General features: G+C 38.5%; 2 protein-coding genes and 1 pseudogene across 2 annotated transcripts in view; all 3 read right to left on the bottom strand.

Annotated features, from left to right (window-relative positions):
• The window catches only part of LOC125315567 (histone-lysine N-methyltransferase, H3 lysine-79 specific-like), a 33,103-nt gene that overhangs the window by 5,832 nt on the left and 6,082 nt on the right, over positions 1 to 21,189 (bottom strand). The gene's annotated exons all lie outside the window — the stretch shown is intronic.
• LOC125315581 lies at positions 7,447 to 8,496 on the bottom strand (annotated as a pseudogene).
• Positions 20,036 to 21,139, bottom strand: LOC115753279 (F-box/kelch-repeat protein At3g06240-like). The gene has a single exon (XM_030691827.2). The coding sequence runs from the start codon at positions 21,137 to 21,139 to the stop codon at positions 20,036 to 20,038; it is 1,104 nt and encodes a 367-aa protein (XP_030547687.2).

Raw genomic sequence — 21,189 nt, 5'->3', positions numbered from 1 at the left:
AATTAGTTACGACACTTCGGACCGAACCTTAAATAATCGGGCTCGTTTAGGGCAACTTAACGCATAGAGACACGGATACTAGCCAAAGATATCGAATTGGAAAAAGATTGCGACGAGCAGCGGTAGACCTTTGTCCATGACACTCCTGGGGCAATCCAACTCCCAGGTAACCGTTTGCCGTTGATAATGGAATGGACATTCATTTTTTTTATTGAAAAGATTTTTTTTTTTTTCGATCAGAAGGAATGAGAATCAAGAACAAGAGGAACGAAGACTGAAATTTTTTCAACTAACGTGGCTTGCCGAAAATCATACGTGACCTTTTTTCATTAATATTTGCGTAGGCTTGCCAGAAGAAGACGTGGAATTCCACATGGACTTAACCTTAAAAATTAACTGAAAAATTAAAACTAAAAATAATCTGAATGCTGATAATAATAATAATAATAATAATAATAATAATAATAATAATAATAATAAGTGGCTGCACAGCCCTAGTTGCCGCCCTCCCCCCATCGCCGACAAAGGCCGACAAGGGTGGGGTTTGGCTAGCGAGGGTCACCGAGGGGTTTGGCCAACGGGGATCGCTAAGCCCCGGAGCAAGTGGGGTCTCGCACAACCTCGACGAGGCCCCACCTCACAAATCTAAGCGAGGCCGCCCACCGCAAAGCCTAACCCTCACCGGTCTAGCCAAGGTTGACCCTTGGCCCAACCTTGGCTAGATAGGCGAGGGCCAAGCCTCATCGTGGCTGGCCTCACCCAGTGACGGCGAGGCTTGACCTCCCCCAGATTTGCGAGGTCGGGCCTCGCCCGGCTTGTCGCCAATGGGGGTCACCAGCCAACCCCCACCCTCGTTGGCCTTTGCCGATGATGAGGGCGGCGGCTCACCTAAACGAAACCCCACCCCAATTTTTTTTTTAAATCAGCTTATTTTTATTTTATTTATTTTATTTTTAAATTTTTTATTTTAAAAGTCTACATGGAAGTCCACGTGACCGAGAAAAAAAATACCACATCAAATAATAAAATTAAAATTAAAAGCCACGTATTTTATTTGGTTGGACTTTTTGCGATTTGACACTTAAGTGATTGTTTCAAAAGTTTTGGTATTAAAGTGAGCCAAGTTTTGACACTTGTAATATGCTTAACCCTAAAAAAAAAAGTAGGACTTCATGCCCTTATTTAAAATTTTTCGATTTTCTAATCGAAAATGCGGCTATTATAATCAATCAAAGTATGGAAAATACCTAAAAACATCTTGCTTAGGTCTTGTTATTTCTTGGTATTTGGTTGACGAGTTCGAAGGTATGTCTATTCTTTAGTGTCAAAATTAAAAGGAAAATAGAAATATAGATGTATATATACATATATCCTCGAGCTTTATCATTTATCTCTTTTTCTCTCGTATTTTGGTTTTTTCATATAATTTGTGGGTTTTGTTTGCAATTTCCCATTAGAATCGCTTCATCCATCAACACAGGCCATGGGGATACTGTTGATTCAAGCACTTTTGAATCATTATTTTCAGTACAGAATGTGTTTTATTATCATAATTATTAGGTAACTGATATTGTACGAGCTTGGATGTTTGTAAACTGGCCATGTCAATAAATAATTCTATGTCCGAAAGTGACATTGTCCGGGTCGGTGCTCTCGTTGTGAAGACAAAGACGAGTGAGCCGAGTACCGACCGTGTGTTCCATCTTCAGAGAAGGGAAATTGAGAGAAAATGAAAATAGGGAGGTCGATTTTGTAAATAGACTCAATGCTCTTTTTTTTTTTTTTTTTTTTGCCTTATTTCAAATTAGAATAGAATTTGTATCAGGAAAAAAAATTAAAATAGGTATCCTGAAAACGTCAATTTTGATTTCAAAGAGCTGGAGTTAATAAGCAATTCAATCTGACCAGGTCAACAAGCTAAAGTGAAAAAGCAGTTGAATCAAATACGATTTCGAATGTGATATCAACTCGGGTCAACAGTGACGGGAGAATGTTAAGGCTGCATTTGAAAAGGCTTTTGGGGGAAGTCTTTGAAAAAATGCCTTTGGTCCGAAGGGATTTGGTGAAATGTAAAAATTGTTTGGCAAACTGTAATTAAAAAGTTCCTTGGAAGAAAGTTTGGGAAAATGATGTTTGGTAAATATATATTTGATAAGTCATTTAATGTGACCTATTTAGACTTTTTATTTTAATTTGTTTAAAATTGGAAAAAGAAAACAATGGCTGCTACGTTTACATGCTTGCATTGAGAATAATGTAAAAGAAACGTCCTGTAATGGCTCGAAAACTCTTACTTGCTTAAGAATGGATTAGCATTTAATAAGTTCGGATTATTGAATAAACTATAAGGAATTTTTATCCGACTCAAGGGTATTTTTAAGGAATTATTATTGGCCCGATACTATTTTTAGAGACACTATACGTTTGATTTAGGTCCCATCGGATCAAATATGTGTGAAATTATGACAACCGAAGGTAGGATATGAGACAGGGGCGCACGTGGACACGCAGGCAGCTACGTGTCACATGCGCGGCAGGAGATTGACATGTGGTAGCCACGTGTCACCACCACATGACATGTGTCGTGCACACGTGACACGTGTCACACTCTTGTTCAGCCGTCCAAAGCTTACTCATCTCAAGATGATCGATCCCAAGTTAATTGGTCTCAACTGCTTCCCCTATATAAACCTCTGGAGTTAGTTTATTCAATATAAGATTGTCATAACGTCGTCACTCTGCTTTCGTATACCTTTTGAGATTGTCGACCTCCTCTAGCCAGCAGTCCGATCGCCGCCGTCGTCCACGACAGCCACTCGGCTGCCGTTCGTTGTTCCCACCGTGTGCCGCCTTTGGCCACACAGCCATCATTCGCCCCCGTTCTACCGGCCGTTCGTTCGTCTATCCGTTCGTCCGTTGATTGTTGTTTCTAATTCCTTGCTTTATCGATTAGTCGAGGCAAATAGATCTCTATCGTTATTACTAAGCATTCTATGATTGTGGATGCGAGTGTTGGATTCTGGTGAATCTTGTTTGGTGATAGATGTTTTGGGTATGAATCTAAGATCTACTATCCATGAGAATTGTGTTTGCATTGATATGATTCAGATACCTCCTTTTGATGTGAGATATGTTTGTTTGTGTTGAACAACCCTCAATTCCGTAGTATTATAGTTGGTTTAGTCGTTTGGATTAGAATTCTACTGCTGGGAGTAACCACTCACTCCGTTGATTTAAACACTTTTCAATTTCCTAAGATTTCTATGGATTCAACGCCCCTACGGCAATGTTGTTATGGTTATCCCATAAAGACAGCCTTACATTTGAAGAGTTTACTGATCCTCATCTCGAAATACCATATTATCCCCTCTAGAAGTTGGTTCACTCCAGAGTTTATATAAACGAAGGACCCTCTAATGGAATTGCGAAGTTGAAATACAAAGTGATATACTGTCGTGGTTTAGCAAGGTGGATAGGCCCTATAACTCCCGGCATGCTTGACCCGTTCGCTTCTCGTCTCTTTGTAATGGAAGATCCGGTTGAGAAACTAGATGAGGATACAAGCGACGGATCGGACTCTAAGGGATCGGTACTTTGAAGTAGATTACCCCTCTGTTGTACTTATCCCATGTAAATATTGTAAATAAATGAAGTGGTTGTATGAATATGTAATAGAGAATGGCTGGACAAACGAGATATAAATAAAAGTGTGTGAGTTGGATTGCTGTATGAACTCGTTGTTTGAAATGTGTGTTATCTAGTTAGCAAAACCTATTAAAGCCATACCCTTTGATAGGCATGCTTGCCATTGGGTGTTTTATATTCCATGCACTTGTGCGCTTATTATAGCCACCCTACTTGATTTTTTATTTTAGAGTTTCCCCATATGTCGGTTACTACGAAAGATTAATTAAAGAAGAGTGCGAGTATAGCAACACCTCGGGCGTGGTGGTATGGGACGCCACACGTACCAATAAATTTATAAATAAAAAAATTATATCAAAGTGGACTTCTTTCGCAGTTAAAAAGAGGGTACTTTCATTATAATAAACATAGTCACATATCCACCGATACAAGATTTACGTTATCATTGAAAATTACAGGCATCCTTAAATATTTACTAAACTCATGGCTGTTTGATCACGTAAACAATCCATTTCAGACGATAAATTATCATTTGAAGCATTAGTCCCCTCATTTACATCTTAAGGTTAACTGAATATCCATAATCAAAATCCAAATCAGCTATTGCAAAATGTATATCATTGACGGCGTTTCTCCGTATATAATTGTGCAAAGTCATTGCTGCTAGGACAATTTTCACTTGTTTTTCAAATGGGTAGGTTGGCATTTGCTTTAGAATCTTCCAATTCTTTTTTAACACACCAAAGGCTCACCCAATTTCTAATCGCAGCGAGGAATGATCATGGTTGAATAGCTCCCGATAACCTATAGGTGTGGGACATTGCCGAAATTCTGGCAAATGATATCTAACTTCTTTGTGTGGCCCCAAATAACCTGTTCAATTTGGATATCCGACATCTACTAAATAATATTTACCTACACAAATATAATGTAAATTCAATCAACATAGATACATGTACACGTATTACTCTACAAAAATCATTAATTCACGAACCTAAAGGAGGATGAGGAAATCGTACATCATGTCTCCCAATGGCTTCATAGAAGATATGAATATCATAAGCTTGTCCTTCCCAACTAGTCCAAATATAAATAAATTACATGTTAAAATTACACACTACCAATGCATTTTGAGTCGGTGTTCCTTTTCGACCAATAAAACGATGATCGTGCATGCGTGCCATTGCTGGAATATGTGTACCATCAATAGCCCCAATACAATCCTGTCACGAAAATGAAAATATTATTGTATAATCGAAATATATGTTTAGTACTAGATTTATATTGTATAAGGAAAACATACCTTAAAATAAGGCTAAAATCTTCAATTATTCTTTATCTTCTCTAGAACTTTTCTAAATTACCTATCAGATGGTTGGATCAAATCTTTTCCCATTGCACATACTTTATCTAATACAAAGCTAAAATGCATGCTTATGGTTTCCTCGGAGTATTGAAAGCGCTCTTGTACTAATCTATTGCCCATACCATATCCTAAATGAGAAGTAGCATTTCTGTTATATCAATATTCCTAGTACCTTGAAGGCCATAGCCTGTTGCTAAATCATGCAATAAACTATTAAATATGATCCTATCCATTCTAAACATTTGATAGCACCTTATCGGATTAGTATCTTCGTCCATCAACTCTTCAAACCATCCATTTCCTGTATTTGAAGATGTTATGCATGGTTCTTTATAGTCGTATATTGCCCGATAAGCTATTGTGGCCTAAGCGACTCTCACAATTTGCCAATATTGTTCTTCTTCATTTTTTAGGATTTTCCCCTTGAGAAGAATCATCCATAATTGGTTAAAGTAATAAAATATAGAGTTACAGTGAGAAATAGATGAATAATCTAAACTATCCATAAATAGAAATTAGCCATCATATATATGCAAACTCCACCCAATAAAAAAAAATTAACTGAAAACAGGTCTCACATTAGAACGTAAATAGAAATAGAGTTCATACATAGTGCAAATAGAGTGCAAATCATATCAATTGGAAAGAGGTCTCACACTCACAGTTTATAGGTGTCCCGTCTATCTCGTCCCATAGCGAGTGACAGTTTATCAAGTCCGATAAAATAATGATATGCTCATGTATGAATGTTTCTCAAAATTTCGTTTTAATGCAACAAATCCGTGCAATGCATGAACATCCTCACTACTCTTCACATTACTTGCTTTTAAATCAATCCTTATCTTAACATGAACTTTCTAACACAATGAGCGACCATCATATCAAGAATCAATCACCTAAAATCAATTTATAACCTCATATTTAGTCGCTATTCAAGTCAAACTCATATGCATTCAATCACACCGGCCCTTCATCTAAATGTTTCTTGTTCACTTTCTTGTGAACCTTTTTTCATCAATTAGGGCCGTCAATAAAGATCGGTAACTAAAATCATCAAGATACATCACCATTCAAGTCTAAACCCACCAATATCAGTCATCTCATTATAACCCATGTTCACAAATCAAGCATATCAATAAGTCGTTTCCATTTCGACTTATTGTCCAATCCACTGTCAATCATTAAACTATAATCACAAATAACCACGAATATCATCAAACCCTAAGTAGTGATCGACGAAAATTTCTTACCCACAAAGTAATGGAAGCTACCATTTATCCCCTATCAATCACAACCACATGCACTTGTAAGTTTTTTTACGCATCCGTGCCTACCAAATAAGTTAGTTTCTAGTGCACCTTATCACTCCATAAACCTGCTCCGATACCATTTTGTGGTGTTGGTGAAGGTTGGTTTGTGCTTCGAATGTGAGTCGGAGAGGGGACCTACGGTGTGATCGGGGTAGCCTTGATATGAAATAAGATGAGAACCACAAGAGATAGTTAGCTAACAAACCAGCAGTGTCGTGGTGAGGTGTGAATTGTGTGAACGCTATAACCAACGAAACCACATGCATGGCAGGTGAATTTAGCATTGAGAATTGATAAGTTATGAAAATGGGTGTTCATAGTGTTTGACCGGATAGCATTGTGGAATTGCGTGAGAATTGTAAGATATCAAAGTTCGGGAATGACCACAAGAGATGCTCATGTTTGTGAGATATGGCAATTAAAGAAGATAAGTGATCAGAGTGCGCGGTGAAAGTGTAGTAAGGCTTAAATTGTGAGGACGCAATTTTCTTAAGGGGGAGGAACCGTAGCATCCCGAAAAACCAGCTCCTTAAGTTAAGGTCATTTTAGATATATTGCAAGATGTACTCACAATAGGTTATAAAGGGTTCAATTGATCAAAAAATGTAGGACGAAACATTTTACGGAACGATATGGATGATCGAGTTCTACGGGGATTTCCATCTTACAATTGCCGCATGTGCTAAATCCAGGACTTTCATATTTAAGATGTCATGTTCATACAAGGCGGCCAACATTTGAAGAGATTAATTCACATGAAAAGGATTAGAGGCGGTGGACGTGCAAAAGGTGAGTGGGAGTTACCGTGCAATAGAAGCTGACCATGATGGGTTGTAAGTGCAAATGGAACACTTGTCAATGTTGTAAGTGCAAATGAAGCACTTGTCAATATGATGAGTGCAAAAGGAACACTTGTCAATTACTTCCAAAACATAAACTGATCACCTCATCATCTTGTTCTTTCCCCTTCATTCCTTTTTACGCGCACTTCATCCCGAGAGCTCATTCTCTTGGATCTCCGCTTGCGTCTGAGAGGGAAATGCTCGTTTGAGCACGTCTAGAAGCCGAATTAAGCTCCGTTTTTCCTACACGACCGTAAGATCATAAGCATATGAAAGAGTTCAAACAACTAGCTAACATCCTAGTGATGACTATTATGCTCTTCCAACTTAAACTTGAGCCACTCAACTTTTTCTTCATCTCCATCCAAGTTCAAGAAGATCCGTCTGATGTATTTCTTTCAACAAAGTGTGAGAGTGCAGGAAAGTATAACTTTTAGTCTTGCTTAATTTCAAATATGGCTTTCAATGTTTGCATAATTTCCTTGTAAGGATCGTATTCCCTTGCAAGAGATGTTACACTACTCCTACTTTCAACAGCTAAACAAAATCAGTCAATTTGCGATGCTAACTTAGCATGTCCGGTCGAGTTTTTTTCCTTTTTTTTCCTCCAACTTGCCTCTGCGCCGCTCTTTTATGGCTGTAAGTTATCATTAGTAGATCATGCACCATCACCCATATCAGCTTGTGGGCACTCAATATCCTCATTATTGATTAAGCCTTGTGCAAGATTCCACATGATACTTCCAAGAGCAACCGTACCCCTAAACATTCTCTCCAATAAAATTTCAAGATCCAGATGTATGCCTTTCGTTCGAAAAGAATTGAAATTATGATCCTCCTGTTATAATAAAACATTTTTGTGAGTTGTATCATAAAGATGAACTTACAAAAACATAACAAAATAAGAGATAAATACCTTAATTTTCCTCTCCCACCATTCATCACTTGCACCACTGGTCCTCTTCCTTACATTCCATCCTAGTCTTGTTTCATTTAGAAGCAATTTCCTCCATCTTTTGTATTCTTCCTTAAGATTATCTCACTTACTCTTCATTTGATTTTTATCATACTTTTTTCCCCTCAGCTCCTCAAACTTGTTAATTATGACTGTTCATCCATCCTTTTGTTGCTCGTAGGATGATTGTTTATTTCAATTTGTTCAATGCACAACTTACAAATGATTTCTCCATCTTCCGGGCCCCAATATGCCTTTTTCTTTGATGAACTTGCCATCTTCCAGTAAAATGAAGACAAACATTTAAGAGATGAAAACAAATTAGATTAACTATGCGAATAAATGGAACACGATCAATCCCCGTATACTCTCAAAGATCTATAGGATAAAAACCTTATGTGCCACAAGACATAGAGAGCAAATCCACTCAAAGGCCCTTCCATAGTTACACAAGTAATTGAAATGTCAAAATAAACATACTCTGATCATTAAAAAGATTAAGATTGTCAATGGCAGGCAAGAGGATACAGGAAAGTTTAACAGAGTCTTCCCATGACAGTGAGAAAAATACCTCACTAAACAGGGAACACAAGATTCGATGCTTCAAGTCCTTAGGCAATCACTTATGTTTGCATGGGTATCTTGTTGGAATGAGAGTATAATCAACATTTCTACTAGTGTGCTTTGAAGAATGAGCACAAAAACCAGCACTGAATGCATTAATTGAAATGTGATTAGACAGGGCAATATTCAAAAATATGGACTTTGTGAAACAGAGAAAAAAAAAGAAAAAAACACCGACCTCCCCAGGGAAATGAGGAATGAGCTCCGACTAAGAAGAGAGTGGGACAACAGCAGGTGGAACTTGGGTTGTGTTACGGAAGGACGAGAAGAGAAGCCCAATAAGAAAAACGTCTTCTTGCACTCATTGAGTCATGGGCATCTCAGAATAAGAAAAATTCGTTACTTCAAAAAGACAATCACTAAGAAAAGAAAACATCATGAGGTGACCAAACCAACAACACTTCACACTAAAGCAAGAGAAAGGAATGATCCCCATTTCCAGACAAAATTGGCCATTTTATTTTTGAACAATTCATCATCCGTTAGAATCACAACTAGAAAAAGCAGAATGAGAAAGAGTTGAAGTGAAAGAACTTGGATTCTAGTTGAGACGAGCAACTCCGGAAAGAGCGAAGAAGATGTGAGCACGCGAGAGGCGACCACACGAGATGCAAGCTCAAGAGGCAAGCATGCGAGAGGTGAGCTTCGGGATTCCGGAGAGAGCAACACTTGAGAACCTGGATTCCGATTGAGACAAGCAACCGTGGACTGAGCGAAGAAGATGCGAGCACAAGAGAGGGGACCATGCAAAATTCAAGCTCGAGAGGCCAGCTTGAGATTCTAGAGAGAGTGACACTTGAGCTTCGAGATTCCAGAGAGTGCTCGTAGCTTCGGAAGAGAAGAGACGACGTAAAAGAAATGAGTGGCCGGATCTAGGGTTTCTATTTTGAAATGCCCGAACTTGGAATTACAATAAATATGTGAGGATGGTAAAGCAAAATAAAAAAAAAGTTTATTCATTCTTGGCAACATGCCGAGAATGCTAGAAAGCCAAGGCCAGGTTGCCTCAAGCTTTTAGCCTTTTGAAAGCTGACTTTCATCTAATGATGTTTTGAAAAAAGTTTCCAAACACCTAGATTTTAGCAGCAAAGCCCCTTGGGAAAGCCCTTTCCAAACACACCCTTCAAGTTGCCTTGGCCTTTTACCATTTTGAAAACCGACTTTCACCCGATGATATTTTGAAAAACATTTCAAACACCTAGACTTTGGCCCAAGGGATTTTGGACACCCAAAGCCCCTTGGGAAAACCCTTTCCAAACATACCCTAGTACCATTGAGACAAATAGAAATCTCTAAAACCTGCCCACGGTGATAAAGCAAAATTAACTAACAAAGATCAAGGATGATTGAGTAATAGAACGTATTAAGCGTCTAATAAGGAAAGAGTAAATGTTGATTGATATATGTGAAATAGTATAGATCATAGGTATAGTCAAGTATCATGGCCCAACGAAATCCTTGTATAAGGAAGGGTCATGACATAAACAATGAAATGAACAACGAGCTAGGCCATGATATGTGCCACTAATCGAGCCATGAATAAAAAATGATACAGTCCATGGATCGGGCACAATGGCTTATCAAGAACGATCTAACATGGCCGAACATAGACCAAGGTGGCCGAGCGGATGCAATGCATGAGCCGATACATGAACCGGCGCAAGATCCACACAATCCAACAGATGGCCAGCATGACCAGGCCCATGATGGGGCTATCCGAGGAGTGATGATATTCTACCTAAAGCATCCAACAAAATGGGGGAAAGGAAAAGTGTCATAAGGGACGAACCATGTAAGACGAATCAAGATGATCCAAACAAGTAAAACAAGGAGAATAAGACTAGAAGAAAAAGATGGAACCCAAGGGGTCACCCGAAATTCTACCCAATGCTTGTATAAATAAGGGTATTTCTCCAAATTGTAATCACCTTTATACACACCATCATTGGGCAATAGGCTCTCATTCTCTCCCATGACTAACTCTCTACACACACACACACACACACCCTCCGATTCATGTGGTTAATGAGCATGTGTGAACAATTCTTGGGCAAGGTTTGGCTTAAGCAATCCATCAATCTCGTAGGCCTAAGTCACCGCACAGTCGTGGTTCGAGCACTAGCCCATGACACGAGGTCAAACTCAGTGTTAACTATGAAAAGCCAATAGGACGGAAACAATATTCATCTATAGATGTCAGTCGAGTCCACAAGCATTGATATCGACTTAGAAGTTTGACTAAAATCAAATCAAAACACAAGGATAAGAAGAGTGGGAGCCGGAATAATTAATAAAGGTATTGACAACTATTTCAGCCAAGCAATCATTACAGTTCAATCAAGCACTTATTGCAATCAAACTCTTTAGGCTGGAGCAACTAAAGAACGAAGTTGAAATATCATGTCAAGAAGGTGAACGGTTATTGGGGGGAAGGCTAAAAACTATAAAAGGAATACATCTAAAAAGGAAGAGGCACACAAAACACCAAAAGGCACTGTTGACACCTAAATTTTGATTTTTCTTAAATCATTTATCTTGCATAAAAAATGAGAATTAACTTTAGTTCTCACCAAAAATAATTTTCATGCATAACATATTTAATGTTTCTCAATTTTATGTTCACGTATTTGCATTAGCATTTGTCCGCATCGGCGGTGCGAGATTGACTTAATTGGATGAGTGATGAACCCGAGCGCACACAAAATTCGGCTGAGCCCATTGTTATAGCCAAAATTTTTATAATGCCAATTAGCAAAATAAAACTTGGAGGATAATTCAGCATTTTATTATCAAATCTTGAGATTTCTTTGAGAATATCCTTTATCTCAAGATAGGAAATGAAATATTCGCTGGAAATTCTAAACCTAGCATTATATAAGACTCATGTTCACGTTGAAAAAGGGGAGGCCACCAAAATTCTTGTACGGCATTCATTCTCAGAAAAAAAGACAACGGAAGAGAGAGAGAGAGAATCATTCTTTTTCTTTTCTGCTTGGTGGAAGATTCACGGAGGAGCGAGCCGAGGACGGTCCACTCATTGCAAGACGTTGGGGGCTATATCACTTCTTGATAAACGGCAAAAGTGGGGATTGAATTCTCGTCCTTCTTGGGGGCGTTTTCTGTCTATGGTCTTCATCCATTGTCTAAGGAACTTCAAGATGGACGGCACATTGAGAGCAGAATGTGATACATATCCAGAGGGTGAATGTGAAGGGAGAAGCTGATTTCCCCTCCATGATGATCTTCTATAATGACACCAGTTATTGATGTCATATCTTGGTTCCGTGTGTTCATCCAAATTCTATCTCTACTCATATATTCGCATTGTAGTCTTTTTGCTTTGTTTGCGAGGAATCCTTACTCTGGACTTGCGGTGAATTTTTATTAAGCGGACTACCGGATTCGTTGAAATTAGCCACGAGTCCAGCCACGCCAAGCTGTCCTTGCCGCCCGTGATGTCCAAGCCGATTGGTCCCTTGGCGTCGAAGTTTGGTCGACGAGCTTGGCGAGAATTCAAATTGGAAAGGCAATCCGGCAAATTTGGAGGGTATAATTTCTTATCCTAAATTGAATATTGTCCTGCCTATTTTTTGTATGTTGCATATTTGAGCGTATCTTGCATAAAAGTGGATATTTTTTCAAAATACAGATTGATTAGGAATCTTTCCTAATCCGCAACTTGTCATATGATCGAGAACGTCCATCTTTAGGATTATTGATGGAATACTCGATTAGGCAAGGATTTGGGTCTAATCGTTAATCGTGGGATTACGAATTAAAGATTGACTCAAATATTTCGCAAAATATTTCAAAACTTGATTGATATATCCACTTTCTCGATTGACATTGATTGGCATATTCACTTTACTAATTTTATTTGAATTGTTTGATTTTTAGAATATATCCGTCGCATGATCTAATCTCGAAAATTCTAAAAGATTTGCATTCATTCACTTTCCATATTTGAAAATTACATAGCATCATGTAGATATTGCATATGTAATTTTTTATTTAGGTTAGATTGCATACTAGAATAGAAATTGCATGTTTAAATAGAATCTTATGTTTAAAATAATATATCTTCAATATATTAGGGTTTAGGTCAATGTAAACTCTAAAATATACAAGATAAAAATTGTTTTGACATAGTTCTATTTTAGGAAATTAATTCATCCGAAAATATTAAAAAAATCATTCATTCTTGCCACGTCATCCATGCCATGTCATCCACGCCACGTCATTCATCTTTGCTATGTCACCTCATACCATGTCATATAAATTGCATATTAGAATTGCATGTCTTCGTTTTAATTAATACACGTGTCACGTAGATAATTTAATCATGGTCATACTTGTGCATTCATTTAGTTTGCATGTAATCTAGTTTAGTCTTGCATTTAATCCATGCCATTGCATATAGTGTAGTCTCTCATGCATTCATATAAAAATCGAAAATTAAAAAAAAGAACTATCTTGTGTGGCGCATGCTCCCTTGATTATATTGACTTCCGGATGTTCATTAATTGATTGTGCACCCACATGATAACCTTTGTTAGTGACTTAGGTTAAAATCAATTAATATTGCCTTCTCAAATGATTTTTCATGAAATAAAATGGTACCGAAAGGGCGTTAGAGCAATCCGGCGTAATCAAGTCCCCGAACTCCTAATCTACGGTTCGTAGGAATAAAATAGTTCTCCTGCTATTTTATTTAGGTTTCTAATCGACCTACCATAAATGATTAGTGGCGGCTCCAAAATTAAAATATATTGCATGTTAATCAATTGAACCTTAAGTTGCGATTTGGTATGGACTTGGGAGAGTCCGAGTTAGGTTAGTTAAATAATTAACCCGATAATCCATTAGCCTGGAAATTTTTCTGAATTTTTAGGTCGCGACAGGCACAAGATTTAGTTCATTTACTTCCAATCAGTTGACTTTCTTGTAATTTATGTACATGCTTTCCTTGCTCATCAACCCTTGCTCTTTGTAGTTGCGGGTTTCGTGCTGTCAACCAACAGTAGTCCCACTTTGTAATGGAACTCAAAAGTTGAGTTCATCTATCAATCAAGTACAAGGACTGCAGTGTGGCCTCGGAATGAGTCACCTTTAGTCCTTGCGAGGCAAGATGTTGATGGCTTGAAAGGTTCTAATTCGACCATGCCTGCCAATGCACTAGGGGGCAAATCAATCCGAGTGTCAATCCATATTACAAGTTCGTCGATGATCGGTCGACGGAAAATATAACACCAAGTAGAGCGGATGACATTATTCAACCCACTTAGCTTTTCTCAAAGTGTGGAAGAGTGTTGAATGACTCCAAACATAAACAACTTTTGTCCTCCACGACCACATACAATCACTGAAATTATACTCAATGCCGCGCTTTCCCGTGAACTTGTTTGTACCGTCAATGATAGAAGTTTGGGTGTAATCGTTGATTGTTTACGATTCTCAAACTAAGTAGTCCTGCTATCCAAGGAAGAAGCTAAGGCTATGCATGGGGAAAAGTACACTAGAAGTGCCATAACTTGTGTACGGCGTTCACATGAGTGCTATAACTTTCAAAACGTTCACTTAAGTGCCATAACTTTCAAAAATCGTTCACTTGAGTGCTACATCGGAGCAAAATCGTTCACTTGAGTGCTATAGTAACTTTTCCGGCGTGCCACGTCAGCTTTCCGATATGCCACATCAGCTTTCCGGCGTCTACGATAACATTTCCGGTGTGCTACGGTAACTTTTCCGGCGTCTACAATAACTTTTACAGCTGCCACGTCGGCTTTTCCGATCGCCACGTCAACATGGCACTCAAGTGAACGATTTTTAAAAGTTATGACACTTAAGTGAATGTTTTGAAAGTTATGGCACTCAAGTGAACGCCGTACAAAAGTTATGGCACTTTCAGTGTACTTTTCCCGCTATGCATGGGACCATGTCAAAATTCAGGATAGTAAAATTTAGTGTTGTGTGGTGTTTAGTTGTTGTCAAAGACAAAATGAGGCCAGAAAAACAAGGATATAATCCCGGTTAAAAAATCTCGTGTGAAGAGTGGGATAGGTGGATATGACGTATTATATTCCAGTATAAAAACTACTTTTTGAAAAGCCCTACCATCTCCTTCTCCATAGCTCTCTTGTTAACTCGCCATCAAATCTAGCTATGGAATTGATGGCGAATTATTCACCTCTAAAACATTGATGTTGTTTGGTTCATTTGCTTTTGCGAGGATCATATGGATGTTCATCCTTCAACTCTGGAACAATCATTTTGTCAAGTGTGATGTTATGTATAGATTGCACAACGAGAGGACTTCTCGAGTTGTAATGACCATTGGTCCTTATGTGCCACTTGGGGCATTCTTGTTAGCTGTTTTTGTGCTCATGAGAACTAGTAAGCAGGCTTTTCATTTGTGTATGAGGAGGGGGGAAAAATACTAATCAAGAAAATTAATAGGATAACTCATCAAAAACTTGTGTTTATTTGACAAGGATTTTAACTTGTAAACTTTCTCACTAAAGTGAAAATAATCGTGTTGGGTAAATAAATTGTTTGAAAATATTTCACTGGACTTGAAATGGTTTTGGTGGCCAAAATTTTGTATGTTCTATGATGAGGAGAGCATGCCATATATTCTTCTTCTTTTTCAATTAGCTCCGTTAGTTTGAAAGGTTGTACTGTTGGGTTTTGGATGATTTTGCTATTATCTCACTCGCCAATTAGCTCTTGGCTAATGTTTCTGTGTTTTTTCCCCTCATTCGAGATTTATCATGATAACAGTGAAAAAAATTTCAGCATGCTGATATTCGAGGAGACGAACCTACAAATTTTGCTGGTGTATGACGTATATGATTTAGGGATATGCTACCACTGAAAGACACAACCATAAGCATGTATTGAAGGATCGCACAGCCAAGCTTGTTTAGATCATTTTCACTACCTCAAGGATAGTCCTCACATTGAGTCAAAGATGAAGAACTTGGAAATGTCGTACAGTATGAAATATGACATGAAAGTTCAAAGTGGTTTTGGGAGGCATCACAAAAAGTCATTTTTTATTTAGTACTTGTTTTCTTTTCGAACAAAAAATATAATTTCTTTGTAGAGATCTTCTTTCATAAGGAAGTCTTCCCCTCAATATGATCGACTAGCAAACATAATTGGAAAGAACCATGCCTATGGAATTATCGGTGATGACCTTTTAGAGGATTATGCGACTTTAGACCATCAACAAGGTGAGAATTATGACAATGAGACAACTAATGGCACAAGTCAAAACTTACCACCACCATCATCATCAACACAAGATTATTCTGAGCTTTCAAGAAGAAAAAGAGCTTAAGCAAGTGATAAATGGGCTGCTGGCTTAGTTGAGGTTGTAGGCACTTTTGGCTCTTTATTTGAAAAGGCTAGTGAGAGGATGGAAATGATTGCCAATCACATTGGACATGCTAAAGATTTGGACAAGTATAAGAGAATAATCAATGATGAACTTCTTTAAATGTCTATAAGTAATTGTGGATAAATTAAAACTATGTAGAGAAATTGTGAAGGCTCGTGAGAACATTCAATTCCTTTTTAAATTTGAAGGGGGTGAAAAGATGGAAATTGGGGAGATTCTTCTCCAAGAGATAGAGATATAATGACTCATCATTCTGGGCTAGGATCTAGAGGCTTGTATATATTTGTTTAGAATGACTTTTGTGTATCTCTCGTTTCATAGCAACCTCTGTGATGATTTTAAGCTTGGTTAATGGTGCCTATAAATATTAGATATCTCATGTAATTTTTCTTGGGGTCACATGATGTAGTTCATTTGTTGCTTTTTAGTATCGAACAACATCTCTGGATTTCACAAAAGAACATTGTTCAATGTTGTTCAATGCCATAAAACTACAAAAGGACTACACAAGAGACCTAATATATGTATAGACATCATAAACCAAGCTAAAATACCATCACAGAGGTTAAAACGACACAAAAGATTGATAAAAGTTGTTCCAAGAAAAAATATATAAGCCTATAAATCCAAGCATAGAATGATAAGTCATTCTCATCTCTCATCACTTAAAGAAGCATTTTCTTAAATTTCTTCCTATCATCTACTTCAAATCCAAAAGGGAGATGAATGATCTTAAGATTCTTCACAATTTTTCTACATAGTGTTATTCTATTCTCAACATTTAAAGAAGCTCATTATTGATTATTTTATTATCAGTGTTCAAATTTTTAGCATGTCCAATGTGAATAACAATCATCAACATCATCTCACTAGCTTTTTCAAAGGAAGAGTCAAAAGTGTCTAGAATCTAAACTAATCTAACAGCGCATTTGTCACTTGCTTTAGCCTTTTTTTTTAACTTCTTGAAGGCCCAAATCATTGTGTCTAGAAGATGGTGGTGGTAAGTTTGGACTTGCACCAATAGTTGCCTTATCCTGATGATTCTTACCTTGTTGACGGTCTAAAGCTGCATAAGCTTCTGAAGGGCCTTCTTCATTGAGATTTCTTTTGGTGTGGTCCTTTCCATGTATGATTGTTAGTCAATCATGTCGAGGGAAGGGCTTTCCTCCAAAAGAAGAAGTTCCTGATTCTCTCTACAAAGAGATTATATTCATCGTTGGAAAAAGAAACAAGTAATGAAGAAAAAAAATAAGAAGTGACACACACCTTGCTATATTTTTGCCAACTATCCTCCGAATGAAAATCAACACTATGCTTTTCATGATCCCACCCAATACCACTTTGATCTTTTATATACAAAATTCTCAACTTCTTCATCGTTGAGTATGTGGGACTACCCTTGAAACCCCCAAAATGATCTAAACTAGCTTGACTTCTAAAAAATGTGCGATCCTTCAATATACACTTATGGTATTGCCTTCTCACGGTAGATTACTCCACAATCATAGACATCACAGACATAAGCATTTGTAGGTTCTTTTCCTCTAACATCAGTATGTTAATTTCTTTGATATCATCATGAGCTAGGAAAAAAATGGAAACAATATGCAAAAACAAATTACCAAGTGAGATAATAGCAAAACCCATTTAAAACCCCACAGTTCAACCCTTTCAAAAATCATGGAGCTACTCTTAAAATAATGAAAATATAGCATGTTCTCATCGCTATAAATCTACAAATTTTAGTTATTAACACCATTTCAGGTTCGGTGAAGTATTTTCAAAATATTTGGTAGCTAACATGATTATTTCTGCTTCAACGAGAAATTTCGCATTCTAATCAAATAAACTGGTAAGTACCAACATCAATCTAGACCTAAGGTCACTCAGTCCCCGAGTCAAGTGGATCCACATGGTCATAGTAAAAGTACTTTCAATGAAGAGATGAACAGTTGATTCAGCTGTGGCTCCCATTTGAGGGTCGTTCTGATTGCTTGTTTGTCTTTGTCCGGTTTCCTGCTTGGCCGGGCCTTCTCATTACACGCGAGCTGTGGCTCCCTTTTGTACCGAGTCACTCTTGCACTTGTCCTGACATCTATTGGTATCAGCTTAAGTGCAAGCTTTTGTAGTGTCCGGTCTCTCTTTTGATGTATAGCTGGGCTTTTGCCAGAAGTCAATATAATTCTTACATTTACCACAAAAAAAAAAAAAAAACAGTTGATTCAGCTGCAACACCAACCAAAAAGCAGACAGGATCAACAGACAAATTCCAAGACATCATTCTGTTTTTTATGGACATTCTATCATACACGAGAAGCCAGGAGATAGGGTAATGATCTGGTATGTTCAATGAAAACCAAGACTGATCCGACCAAGCCAGCTTTTCATATTGATTCTTAGCACCCTCGGTTGCACTACTTACTGAGTAAATTTTGTTTATAGCAGCAGTCCAACATAATCTACGCACACTCCACGTAGCGGCTTGTCGCAGAAAGGGCGCATTAAGAAATAGAAGATGAGCAAACATTATTAAGACCTTAAAATCGTACAAAAAATTAGCAACAAGAAGCAGTGAAAAACAGCAATTGTTGTTGCATGTGACAGAAGTGTTCCTCAGAGTACAGGAGACGATGATCTCGCAATCTCCGTAATGAAAAATAACAGTAAAACGTGCGTGTTGGTGACAGGGTCGTCGCTACCTAGGACAGAGTGATGCCGAAGCTGGTTGCCTCGATGCTGGATCTGATTGTAACCGAACAAGAGAGCTATGGAGAAGGAGAAGGTAGGACTTTTTCAGAAAGGAGCTTTTAGATCAGGAATCCCACACTCCACACGAGATCTTTTAATCCGGATTACATCCTTATTTCAGCCAGTCTTGTCCAGCAACCAAACACCGCAATAGGTAACACTTATCGTATCCTAACTTTTATCCTAGTCCCCATACATAAGTTGGGAAGCAATTTGCTATGGAGACACCGGTTATTATTTGTCATTCCACCCATGTTTGACCCGAATTGTATATCAGGATCAAAATCAAAGTCTAGGTTCACCCGACTGAGATTTCAAAAAAATCACTTTAGACAACGATCCAATCGTTAGAACCAGAGCTCTAGTTTACAGTTGATAGTTTGATTTGTCAACGTCTACATCTTCAGATCATCGTACTTTTCCTGTTCTGAATGGAATCACACGATGCAAAGATGGTTTAAGAAGAGATGCAGGATGGCTTAATGTAGTGTTGTTCTGCCCGTCATTTTGTCCTGTCACGTGCCAAAACAGTGTACTGGACTTGTAAGATTGATTGATGTGATCGAAACTGGTTGAGCATTTTGCATACCCTCCTCTTCTTATCCTTCTCCTTGTTGATGGCATTCCCTTGAGAATGCTGTGTTAATCCTAGCAAATAGAATGCAAAATCTCATTCTGAGTAATTAGATAGAGCAGAACTCGCAGTCGGGAAAAGGTTGTTGGTTTTTCTCTCATTTTTTGCGGAATGCATATGCATGTATGTGAGATCACCACCTTTCAGGTTTGACGGGGAAATGTTGTGTTCCTCTTCCTGTAATCTTTAGATCTGGAGGTAGTCTGCAGAAGAGAAGATCAAAAGGGTAGAAAATATAGAAGTCTGGAAGGCACCACCAAAGGCAATTCAGCAAGTTTGGTGTAAAATCTGCGGGGTATTGTCAAAGATAACCACTTTCATATTCATTCTGCTACTAGATGTTTTGCATATCCTATAATAATCATGGTTTGGACGGGATTAGAGGACGAAACCAAATTCATACACAACAACTCGCGAACCAGAAAGACACATGACTGTAAGAACTCTTCAGGGCATTATGTGTACTAAAACATAATGAGCTAAACCGGCAAACGTTAAAGCTGGTACTTTCATTGGTCACGGCCAACATAGGGCGAAACAAGAGTTTCCACGTAGGCAACGGACTCAACATTATCATCCTCTTCAATGGGGTAATTCTTGTAAGTACCATCCTCCGGATTGAACAAAATCATCTCCGACACATCGATCTGGAAAACAATTTTTCCACTCCGAGTGTAGGCTATTGGGATCGTATAAAATTGATGGCCAGGTAAACCGTCGGTCGGGATACTGAACAATCTTGTCCAGGATTCCCCTTTCCCATATTTGTTCATGATCCAAGCTTCGAAACTAATTCTAAAAGTGACATCATAAATGAGCAGGCATCCCCCGTAAATCCCCAGACCCTCGAAAACTATACCTTCGACTCTGGGGGTTGGGATTGCCTCTTCAAATGTTTCCGTGGCCAAACCAAATGGAATGATCGCTTGCTCTGTCCTATTTCCGCTTCCATGGTTCACGATCCAATGAACAGCCCCGTTCAGATAAATTCCGACTCCACCTACCTTGGGAACATCTTTGCAAGGAACCCATCTCCAGGAACCAAATCGGAGCGAGAATATCTCTGATACACATTTCTTAGAGCCGTCATTTGCTTTAAAGAAAGCTCCATGTAGTATTTTGTAGTCATCAGTTGCAGAGTTGTAACCGAACCCAAGGAAGAGCTCATGTTCTGCAACTAAATCAGAAGCTGGCAATTTCCTGGACTCCTTGGTGGTTGGGTCATACACGAGAAAACCATCGCAGACAGCCAAACTCACCAAGCCATGGCATGACCCCGCGAGCCCCCAGGGTTCGTCCCCTCCCAAGTCGTGAGACTTTACCACCGCACGATCATTGACCTCGTCGCTGTCAAGAGCTTCATAGTCTATGGTTTGGAGCGGGTTGCTTTTGATGATTTTCTGGCTAGGTGCTACGTTCTCTGAGATGACCCTTTCAAGGTGCAACTTTGCAAAGTGCTGGTCGGAAATCAGGGACCGCCATCGCTTGCTTACGCACTTGAACCGCATCAAGGACTTGACCGGTAGCCTCAACAGTATGTCGATTATGATATCCTCCGTAACGTTTTCCGCCACAGCGGAGCTTCGACTTGTTTCGGCAAAGTGTTTGTTCATCGAGCTCATTCAAGTAAGAGATCTGTTTCTTTGCTGTTCAATCAATCTTT

Source organism: Rhodamnia argentea, chromosome 1, assembly GCF_020921035.1.
Source record: "Rhodamnia argentea isolate NSW1041297 chromosome 1, ASM2092103v1, whole genome shotgun sequence".
NCBI lineage: Eukaryota > Viridiplantae > Streptophyta > Magnoliopsida > Myrtales > Myrtaceae > Rhodamnia > Rhodamnia argentea.
Note: the sequence above shows the minus strand (reverse complement) of the source record. Positions and strands in the feature narration are given on the sequence as shown.

Bases quoted from the DNA above. Each gene is read 5' to 3' on its own strand.
- LOC115753279 (XM_030691827.2), bottom strand. From the start codon at position 21,139: ATGAACAAACACTTTGCCGAAACAAGTCGAAGCTCCGCTGTGGCGGAA.